General features: G+C 26.9%; 3 protein-coding genes across 8 annotated transcripts; 1 reads left to right on the top strand and 2 right to left on the bottom strand.

The window, feature by feature from the left end:
* Nucleotides 1-82: 82 nt before the first annotated feature.
* LOC124957096 (phosphatidylinositol 4-kinase type 2-alpha) lies at nucleotides 83-3,491 on the bottom strand. Its single transcript, XM_047513778.1, has 6 exons — nucleotides 2,753-3,491; nucleotides 2,498-2,616; nucleotides 1,837-2,329; nucleotides 1,493-1,755; nucleotides 1,275-1,414; nucleotides 83-1,196 (listed from the first exon to the last, which is right to left on the bottom strand). Exons 1-6 carry the CDS (start codon nucleotides 3,039-3,041, stop codon nucleotides 1,103-1,105), a joined length of 1,398 nt encoding a protein of 465 aa, XP_047369734.1. The 5' UTR covers nucleotides 3,042-3,491; the 3' UTR covers nucleotides 83-1,102.
* A 726-nt stretch (nucleotides 3,492-4,217) lies between these two features.
* LOC124957078 (armadillo-like helical domain-containing protein 3) lies at nucleotides 4,218-9,021 on the top strand. 4 transcript variants are annotated; one of them, XM_047513733.1, is made up of 11 exons: nucleotides 4,218-4,434; nucleotides 4,775-4,960; nucleotides 6,025-6,310; nucleotides 6,417-6,550; nucleotides 6,619-6,829; nucleotides 6,929-7,223; nucleotides 7,399-7,616; nucleotides 7,689-7,921; nucleotides 7,984-8,110; nucleotides 8,202-8,476; nucleotides 8,549-9,018. In XM_047513733.1, exons 2-11 carry the CDS (start codon nucleotides 4,808-4,810, stop codon nucleotides 8,639-8,641), a joined length of 2,025 nt encoding a protein of 674 aa, XP_047369689.1. In that variant the 5' UTR covers nucleotides 4,218-4,434; nucleotides 4,775-4,807; the 3' UTR covers nucleotides 8,642-9,018. The 4 variants fall into 4 exon arrangements, with proteins under 4 accessions (XP_047369689.1, XP_047369690.1, XP_047369691.1 ...); XM_047513734.1 differs by lacking the exon at nucleotides 4,218-4,434 and adding an exon at nucleotides 4,529-4,545 and having other exon boundaries at nucleotides 8,549-9,020; XM_047513735.1 differs by lacking the exon at nucleotides 4,218-4,434 and adding an exon at nucleotides 4,625-4,641 and having other exon boundaries at nucleotides 8,549-9,020.
* LOC124957081 (hydroxymethylglutaryl-CoA lyase, mitochondrial) lies at nucleotides 7,013-11,231 on the bottom strand. Of its 3 annotated transcripts, none has more exons than XM_047513739.1 (2): nucleotides 10,582-11,231; nucleotides 7,013-10,255 (listed from the first exon to the last, which is right to left on the bottom strand). In XM_047513739.1, the coding sequence occupies exon 2, from the start codon at nucleotides 10,248-10,250 to the stop codon at nucleotides 9,249-9,251; it is 1,002 nt and encodes a 333-aa protein (XP_047369695.1). In that variant the 5' UTR covers nucleotides 10,251-10,255; nucleotides 10,582-11,231; the 3' UTR covers nucleotides 7,013-9,248. The 3 variants fall into 3 exon arrangements, with proteins under 3 accessions (XP_047369695.1, XP_047369696.1, XP_047369697.1); XM_047513740.1 differs by having other exon boundaries at nucleotides 10,752-11,231; XM_047513741.1 differs by having other exon boundaries at nucleotides 10,767-11,231.
* Nucleotides 11,232-11,354: the final 123 nt, after the last annotated feature.

Below are 11,354 nucleotides of genomic sequence, written 5' to 3'. Positions count from 1 at the left end.
ATTCCAAATGAATTTTGTGTTGATTTGAATATACAGGATTGACCAATTAAATCAAATGAAGATAACAAATAAAAACCAAATATAAAATTCTCAGCATATATTCTAAGTATAAGCAGCATATTATAGCTAATTTATATACAAAACAAGTGAACTTATTGTCTCACTTTATTACACGTAGAGTTTCTGCACAATCATTTGCTCTGGTACATGAGCATAAACTCTGAAAAAAGTGAGCTATAGTACATATCTTTTATTGTATATATTGTCTAATAGATAGTAAATTAAGTAATAAATAAAGAGGAATCTCTGATGTTTATTTTAATATCATATAAATTGTATGATATATTTACAACTAATATAATGATTTTAACTAGCAAAAGTAATGTTAAGAATTCAAAGAAACTATCGGTTCCAAGGAAAAGAGAGAGACATAGACAAAGTAATTTCAATTCTTACAAGTGATAATATCCCAGAAAAATATTGGTGATAACAATATAGTTTTCTATTTTAATTACATTTAAAAATGTTTGTTCTCTATAATTTTGTTATATAATATCACCGTGATTTCCTTGCAAGTCACAGTAAAATATTTTACTCTCGCGATATTAAATATACGCACATGACACAGATGTATCAGCGCACTTTGTATTAAATGATTGGCACAAGTTACTATATAACATGTATTTGCCAATAATGCATCTGTATTTATGCAGTAGAAGATTTTCTAAACTGTAGAAATGTTCATTTTTTTATAAATACATATTAACCAATATATTCTATTATCCGATTGTACTCATTATGACTCTGTTTTATTTTATATTATGTCTATTAAAAAAATTAGTTTTAATGTGATATATTTACTGTATACAATATTTGTGTACGAATGCTAGTTATGCCTTAATTAAAATGAGAGATTATAAATAGTAGATTAAACATAAGCATCGATCAATAAATTTAAAAATTATATCGAAAATAATTCTAATAATGAAGAGAAATGGATATCTAAACAAAGAATTAATCAAAGCTTTTCAGTGCACCATAGAGTTCCTTTTCTTAGCTGGTACTGCTATTAACACTGAATTAAGCACTCTTTAAGAAATGCTTAACACCAGGAAAAGAAGGGACTCTTATTCTGGAAGCGCTGGGTGAATGTATCAGAAAATGAGAACAGACTTCGTGTGCCATTTCCTTTGGCTCTGTAAAATAAATAATAAATGTACTTATATAATGTTGCATCTTATACTATTCATCTTTGATATAAAAAAGATATATACTTCTCGACTATAACAGCAGGCATTTGAACTAATTGCACTGGACTTTTGGAATCTTTCAATGCCTGTTGTAAATTCAGAATCTGACCTCGCATTACGCTCATTTGCCTATCAAAGTGATGTCTGTCGAATCCTTTATCTTGCTATACAAAATAATAATATATTTATAAAATAATACTTCTAATAATAAATTCAGAAAAATCCAAACAAATATAACTCACTTTAAATAATTGGTATAAATCGTCACAAAGATCTTGTACAAAATTTTGATCAGAAAGCTGAGGCAAAACTAATTCACGTGTGGCTGTACTGAATGGTTGTTTTGCTTGACTTAACCATGCCCAATGGTAAGGATAAGCACGCCAAGAATCAGGATGTTTAAATGGAAATGCTAAACCATTATCTATCGCTGCTATATTAACTTCACGCTCTAATCCATTTTTTTCCGTACTATTATCATACTTAATAAGCCAATTATCGTTACCTATGAAGAAAACACTTAAATTTATTTACAATATGAAAGAAATTAACATTGTAAATATATTTATTTTATTTTTATAATTACCTCTATCTGTATTTCTGATAATATAATCTAAAATAACCAAACGTTCAAATTGGAGTTGGAACTTAAGACTCAAACGTGGCGATAATGGTTCATGTTCCCATCGTCTTAGCCAATAGTCTGCATCTTTATAACCATCTACAAATACTTGAAAGGATCCGACTTTAGGAGGTAAACCAATACGATTAAAATGTGAACCAAATGCAGGAAACTGATCCATGATGGCTTTTTTCATACGTGTTTTTTGACGATCTAAACGTGGATAGTTAAAAGTTTTACTGACAAGTTTAACTACTCTAGTATTCGGCACAATGCCAAGGCCTAATTTGCGGTCAACTAAACTGGCTCCAGCCTCGCTTAAATATCCTTGATTTGGTATCAAACAACTCCTTCCAAAACAGCATGGACAGCAGAGTTTGTGCATCCATTTTGTCCATTTTGGATTTAATCTTCCATAAGGTTCTTCGTCTTTGGGTTTGAAAACACCTATCACCTTCTGTAATATATAATACCAATATAACATATTAATGTAATACTTATCAAAATTATCTATAATAAGTATTCACAAACAAATGTATCCCACTTTATTATTATTTAATAGTAAATATTGTGACATTTTTATATTATTTAATATATTACAAAAATCTAGAAAATTATACCTTACCCCTGCCGAGTTTTTTACAAAATAACTTCCACTTGAACCTTGATATATTCTTTCAGGAAAGATTCCATTGTCTATTGCACATTCTGCTTGCCATACTAGTTCTGAAAATTGTGGATCATCTGTGAAGAAGAAATCGAAGTCGTAATTCAGGCTTATTAAATCTTCCACTATTTAATATATATTATCTTTATACTCATATCAACGCGGTAAGTAAGATATCAAAACATTTCAAAAAGATTATTTATAATAACATACCAGGGAATCGATTAAAGGTAACATCGAGTTCCAGCCGACCAAGGAGAGGCTGGCTCTCCCGGTCTATCCCAGCAGAATCAATGGTTATAGTTTGATCACTACTTATGTTTGGAACAAATTCAACGTCTGGAAGTAGTTCTGTAGACAAGTTTCGTGATACACAACTATTGGATGTTACCGACAGATCTACTAACGCGTCAGTTTCAATCAAAGCAGGTGGATTGGTATTATTCTGACTGTGATATTCTGGATAAGGCACGTGCAGTTGCCGCTGTTCGGAGTCACTCATCACAGCCGAATCTACTTGTGATTGGCAATTTTTTCAAATACTAAATCGAGATTGATATATTTTACAAAAAAAAATTGTACGTATTTAACTGCATTCCTGCACCACCTGTCAGTGACACAGGCTAAAAAATCCGTTCCTTTCAAATTCTGTCAACATTGGATATAATTATATTTATCTCTGTTTCGTGAAAACCAATAACTCAATACCATTTGTATACGTGCGAATCATGTAAGAATAATCATCACTAAATAGAATATACGTATTAAAACGACTGGTCTAAACAGACCAACTAACCAAATTGCAATCCGTCATTCCAGCAGACGGTATCAGCTGATAGGATTACCGCCATATTTAAATTGATAATACCTTTATACGAACAATATACATGATACTTTATATAATCTTTACGTGTTAATAAATCTTTGGTAAGAGCTAAATATTTAAGATATATTTCCTTGTTAAACAAAAAAGCTATTATGAAAATTATCAAAAAGTAAAATTTATGAAATTAATAAATAATATATACCGGATATTACGTAAACGGTTATCTGATCAGCCATGTTCGATAAAATAACCAATCATCGAAATGAGAAAAAATGTGAAACATTTTGATATAAAGTTACCTATTGCATCATGATATCAGATTAGGCTTCTATGAAAACAACACCGTTGTGTTCTTCTTCAAAAATAATATCGATATAAGTAAAAAACATAAATGAATTTAATTATATAAACAAATTTTTAAATTCGATTCGATTATTGGTTATTCGATTCACATGTGATATGATTATCCATTTAATAATACAGTTTGCAATATTTTATCCTTTTCTCTTCTATTTTATTTTATATAATTAAAATTCATATTTAATGATAAATTTTATAATTAGGACAAATAGAATGTTTAGAAATAGAATCTTAACAATTTGTTTACAATAAACCAATCAACTACTTGATATTTATTCATCCATTCTACGTCTCAATCAGCGGTATTTTTAAAAGTCGTCATTATTAAAATTATTTATAAAATATATGATCTTTTTATTTAAAAACAAAAAATGTTAATTAAAAACATAAAAAATCCTTATGTTTGCAATTTTTCATCTTTTATTTTGTATTATTTGGATGAAAGTCCATATGAATATATATTTTAAAATGTGCACTTGAAAATATTCTTTCAAAAAATATATGGCGGTTAACCGCTTCATGGCGATCTGTCATTCTTTTTTGAGTGGTTTTCGTAAACGTATGCATTGTTTTCATGAAAAACCATTCGAAATTCAACAACTTATTTGTCATCCATCAAATATTTTATTAATGATTTATAACCTGCGTATTGTTTCCAAAAGAATCAAATATAGAGAATTATAGTACGAGATAATTTTAAATTATGTTTGTAAGTATATGCTTTTAATCTCTGTATTGATTGTTACTATATCTGTATTAACTAAGTACATAAATAATATTAAAATATCTTTATGCCAGTGTAATTATATAAATATAATCTGTAAGACTTATGTATATTATATAAAGTTATTTATTAATTTAGAGGTTATAGCAGTGTTGTGCGTGCAATAATTTAACAAGGCTAATTTAACAAAATGCATGTGTGAAGAGTGCTAAATTGATTATTCATACATATTACTATTATAATGCAATTAACATTATTTTAAAACTATATCAGTTTGTGAAATATTTAATATTCCTGTTTTTAGTAATATACAATTCTTTTTTAGATAAGAGGAATGTTCAAGGAAGAGTAAATCATCATGACAATGGCTATGCGTAAGCGGAGTGGTTCTGGCTCCAAACGCCAGCACAAAGGAAAGCTTGTACCTATTTATGAGAGTTTCTTTAAGGGAGAGGATTTAACTTTGGCACATCCAAATTTTTGGAATGAGTTATTTCTTATTAAACCCATGGTCAGTAATTTAATATAACGTAAAATTAACAATATTAGCAAAATTACAAATAATCGTAGTAAGTTTACTAATATTGTACGTTAAGAATGTATATTTCTATCACTCTATAATTTTTTATCCTTGATCTTATTTCATCTGAAAGAAAAAAATTGTAATTATATTTTATTTATTTCTCAAAATCAAAGTCTTACTTTGTTATATTTTTCTTTATAGATGTTTCTGATATATACTGTTTTCTGATTGTGTATGGATTCATTTTGTTTGCAAGATTGATTTGTTTCCATGTATTTTTGTTGCCATTAATTCACTATTATCACATTTACTATCTATATTTTTAATTGGAACAATCTTTCTTACTTTTCACAGCTTCTTTAGCTTCACCTAATTTGAGTGAGATGTTTTGTGATAATGGTAATATTCTTTTATTTGTAGAAATTTTTTCTTGCTTAGCTATGATTTTTCAGTTTAAACTTCAATTATTACAAATATTAATTTTGAATTGTGTTATAGTAAAGAAATAACTTATTCAATTTCTGATAAATAACAAATTTTAAATGTATACTGATATAATATATAATATTTATTCAGATTTACCATTTTTTTATGACTCTCTTTGCATTTCAACTCTTTGCGTAAACTATATGGTAATAATTTACACTTAAAATTAAGCCATATTTTGCTTGCTTGTATTTTATATTTTATACATCTTAATTGACATATACATACTTTTCCATAGTATTTTGTTACTTCCCATGATGATAGTGTCTATAATTATATATACGTAAGCAAAATTCATAAACTAATATTAATTGAGATAATAAATAAAAGACCCACTTGTATTAATTTTGTAAAGAGTTTCCTAACCATCATTATATTGTATTAATTTATAAATTTTCAATATTTATACACATATCATTTTAAAAATCACATGGCTTGATAATATTGTAAAAAAAATAAAATAATGCTGAAACAAAAAAACAGTAATAGAGATTATATGTATCAAGTGTTTTATTAGTTTGGCACATTATTTTAATGATATTATTTATCAATAATTATTTTTATAGGTTCCTCATATTGAAAGTGAAATTCTTCATATGACAATAGAACAATTGAATGCAAGCAGGGAAAATTTAAATGCTTTAGTATGTCATTGTGTGGATACACTTGTCGATGAACATCCATTTAGAGTAGTATATGCGTTACAAACATTAGCAGCTGTTATTCAATCTATGTATAAAAAGGCTAGTCAAGGAGATTGTGGATTTAATTTAATAGATATCCTTGTAGGATTTAATTCAGCTGAACAAAGAATGACAACATTAATGCAGCATTGTAATAATTTTTTAACAGGTAATTTAAATTAGTTACTTATTTAACTAATTTAATTGCTATTTATGTATTTTTTGAAGATTTCTTACTTTTTAATATTTTATGATAATTTTCTTTTACTCTCTAGGTGAATATCCTGATAGTTTAAAGGCTTTGTGTTTAAAATTATTGTTAATTATTGTTACTGGAATGGATAACGTGAGTCAGAATACACTATTGGAATATGTGATGCTTAATAGTGTCTTCGAGTCTTTAGTTCAAGTAAGATCCACATAAATATAATTAATTGTACTTTTACTAAATACTATCAATCATATGATTTTTTCTAGTTATTGAGAGATACAGGAGCTAGAAATCGTCATGGGCATGATGCAGTTCTGTTGTTAACACTTTTAGTTAACTATAGAAAACACGAAAGTACAAATCCTTACATTGTTAAATTATCAATTCTTGATGATGAATTAGCACTTAACGGGTATGGACAAGTAATATCGAGTTCATTAACAGAATTTTGTAGACAATTTGCTCAACAAAGAACAGGTAAATAAGCATTTCCAAATGCAAGAAAATATTTACTAGAACATGTATACATTGTATATTTATAAATATTTACTTTCTTATGAAATAATTAATTTTTAGAAATACAGGCATCTTGGTTATCATCCTTAACAAGTATTGTTGGTAGTATGTTTGTTGGAGAAGAGGAAGCAAAAACGCAACAAGTTCGTGCAAATAATGCTTTATTACTAGCTTTATATGAGGCCACACATTTAAATCGTAATTTCGTAACTACATTGGCATATACGCAAAGTGATACAAGCGCTCCACCTTCACCAAATAATACTCTTGGTCCTAATGCCGTAGCTCCTGGAGCTCAGCCACCAGATGTTATGGCTCAACCATTTAATTTACTTGCTACGTTTTTGCAGTACTGGTAAAATATTTCCTATAAAAATAAAAATTCATTTATTTTGTAATGGTTTCTCTGGGAGAAAGAATATACTTTATATATATATATATGTATATATATATATATATATATACATTTGTTGTTGAAAAAATGTCAATAATCTTATAATTATTATCTGTAACAATTTGTATCATTTCAGTTCGATAGTTATGCAGGTTATAAGGACAGAGGCAATAATGAATAATGTTAAATTATGTTTCCTAATATTGAGCTGTATTGCAGAAGATCAATATGCAAATAGTTTGATGCATGATGCAAATTTAGCATTTAGAGTACAGTTACACAGAGTACCTATGCATCATAGAAAATTACAAGACAAAGCAGCACCTGCACAACCTCTTGCAGCTACGTTGCTTGGTATAACTGTTATATTGCTTATTGTCTTATTTATATTTCATGAAATATTATGTCAATATTATTTAATTTTAGATTTATTAGTCGAATTTATAACATCGCATATGATGAAGAAGTTTCCTCTTGAATTATATCATCAATGTATTGGCGTTTTGCAAAGACTTTTGTGTTATCAAAAGAGATGCAGAGTCAGACTTGGATATCAATGGAGAGATCTTTGGACTGCCTTAATCAATCTTTTGAAATTTCTTACTACTCATGAGAGTCATCTGATTAAGAAAATGAATATTTTTCCATTAGCTATTCAGGTAACGTGACTCTCAATGGAAGAAGCTTTCAAAAAATTATAATATTGCATTGGCTTTCATAGGTCGCTAATATTTTGAACTTTTTCATTACATATGGAGATACATTTTTATCTTCATCAAGTAGTTATGATGAATTATTCTATGAAATTATACGAATGAAACTTATCTTCACAAACTTAAATGCTATGGGTAAATACATTTCTTGCGTATAAATTTTAACTTTATAATTATTATAAAAATAAAAGTGGATAAGATAATCAAATTACTTAATATATTACAGCATTAAGATACTCAACTAGTGAATCATATGAATATAAAGAACATGCACTTAAATTAACAAATTCGTTAGTAAATATGAGAGATATAGTAAATCATTTTTCACCAAAAATAACTGCATGGTTAACTAGTGAAAGTTTATCTACTCCATCTGAACAACAAATTATGGCGATCATAATACAAAATTATGATAGTCTTACTTTAAAATTGCGAGATAATTTAGATCAATATGAAAGATATTCTGAGAAACCTAATCATACAGGTTTTTTTGAAGATATGGTAAACATAAATTACATATTTCAAATAAATAATATTTTTAATTCAAGTAATTTACAATATACATATTTTTAGGTAACTGGTGTTGTTGTTGACACTCGAGGATCAATTGACCTCAGTACATTAGATACACAGGCTATATTACAAGAATTATCAAATATTTCGTAACAGGTTGAATACATAGTTATGCCATGTATTTTTTCATCCATTATTTTAATATGATGTATTATAATGTACTTTTTTAACATATACTTGTATACTTGTATATTAATATGCGATTAATATTCTGAATTAAAAATATATAATATATATAATATGCGTGTGTATATGTGATCATAATTGGTATTATTAAATTTACAAATAAATATGACTTAAATAATAAAATAAAAACTAATAGTATACTTATCATATTCAGTGTATGAATAGTACGTCTATAAAATTTGCAAATTTTTTAAAAATATATTATTTGTCTATATTTTTTGTATTCGCTTATAATATATTATTATTCACTTACATATATTTACTTCTATCAATATGAGATTACTTGCAGATAGTAATTTCAATTTTTGCACGATATAAATAAAGTTAATTATAGTATAATAAAAAATGTTATAATTTATTATAAAAATAAAAACATATTTTATTTACAATAATGTAATATTTATAAAAATGTAAATTTACAAACAAATATAACATTATTTTTACAATGTATATATAATCAGATTCTCATAAAATTAGTATAAACATAATATTTATACATAAATGTCTATAAAGATTAATGACTTCTTTGGGCAAGGATAGCAAGTCCAGCTTTAGATTGATTCTTCCTATCTAGTTCCTTACTAATATAATTACCTATTTCTACTATTTCATTGAAATTTACTCCAGTTTCTAAGCCTTGTCCATGTAGAAGATACAGTAAATCCTCAGTCGCAACATTACCTGAGGCACCAGCTGCATATGGGCATCCTCCAAGTCCAGCAACGGAAGAATCAAATACTCTAATGCCATGTTCAAGACCCGCATATATATTTGCTAATGCTTGACCATAAGTATCATGACAATGTAAAGCAAATTTAGACATATCGTATGACGATACTTGCTGTAATTCTTTCAGAAGTCTCTGAATCTTTTTAGGCGATCCTACACCAATTGTATCCCCTAGGGATATTTCATAACATCCAAGATTCAACATTAATAAAGCCAAGTCAACTACAACTTTTGGCTTAATCTCTCCTTCATAAGGACATCCAGCAATGCAAGAAATATAACCTCTCACCTTTATATTCTGTTCATTTGCTCGTTTTATAACAGCTGTAAAATTTTTTATACTTTCATTTATAGAACAATTTATGTTTTTTTTCGAAAATGTCTCTGACGCAGCTCCAAAAATTGCAATTTCTTTAACACCTACTTTTAATGCATTGTCTAGTCCTTTCAAATTTGGTACCAGCACTGGATATGATATACCTGCCTTTCTTTTTATTTGTGTGAAAAGAATAATATTATCTGCCATTTGTGGAATCCACTTTGGCGATACAAAACTTGTGGTTTCAATACTTTGCAAACCTGTTTCAGATAGTTTATTTATTAATTGAATTTTGGTATTAGTAGGTACAATTTTAGGCTCATTTTGTAATCCGTCTCTTGGTCCTACTTCAACCACTTTCACAAAATCTGTGTATTGTCTGATATTATTGATTCTAATATTATCTTTATAATGAATTTTTAATTTCTTTAAATATTCTGTAGGAACTCGTAAATTTAACTTGATCATTTTACCTGTAAAGAGATTATTAAAAACTGATAAAAGTTAATAATGAATAAGTGAAAAGTTATTAGTATAAACTTGGTATATTATTATAAAATTAATTGATATAGATGTAAAAAATTAATAAAATCTGTAAAGATAATATGCCTGCATCAAACTTATTGTGCTTTAATATTGATCATACTAATTATTATTACTTGAAATTTATAAAAATTTACAAAAGATATTGAGAGTTTAAAAATATAATATATTGAAATATAGATAGACAGAGTTTTGTGTCTAAATAGAACATATATTTTTAATAGAAAAAAGTTTCACATATACTTGTAAAATTTACCATATGTAAATATAATCTTTTAAACGAAGATAACGTGTTTACAACATTATGTAAATGTTCTGAGAATCTGATAAGACTTTCATACATAACCTAACAATTAGGATGGTATAGGTTAGTACAGATTAAAATAACAGTATTAATAGATTTTTTTTATAGAAACTGATTATTACTTTTTCAAAAGATACCTTTTCGCAGCGTAGGAAAAATTAGAATTAATACATTAATTGCTGAAAATTCTGACCTAAAAATTCATCAACTTATTATATAGAACTATGGAATATAACTCTAAAAGTCTTTGTTTTTTAGCAAATACTCTACTTGACTTTTCTCTTTCAAAAGCAATAACTCTATCGAGACTTCTCTTTTATCAATTTAAATATTTAATTAATAGTTATTTAAAAATATAAAGTAAATCCTTCGATGTTCCTTTTTACAAACGAGTATTTTAATTATAAGAAAATTATGCACAATTTTGCTTCATTCAATCCAAAGACTATCCATCACAAATGTCCTCTTGTTCATTTTTTATTAGAACAATGATAAAAATTTTAAATTAAGATTATTTTAAATTCTCACGCGTTACAATCTTTGTAATGTTTAAGCGAATGTACTATTGTTTAAATTTAAGTGATAATTAAAAAAAAAAAAAAAAATATATATATATATAAAATCAGAGTTTTTATTTTTCAATAAAACATCTGATATAAGAGTAAGTGAAATTTTATGCGTATTAAAAATTTGGATCTCCAGAAACGGCCATCTCCAAATGATAA

Source organism: Vespa velutina, chromosome 24 (genome assembly GCF_912470025.1).
Source record: "Vespa velutina chromosome 24, iVesVel2.1, whole genome shotgun sequence".
Taxonomy (NCBI): Eukaryota; Metazoa; Arthropoda; class Insecta; order Hymenoptera; family Vespidae; genus Vespa; species Vespa velutina.
This window is presented reverse-complemented; position numbering and strand designations above follow the sequence as displayed.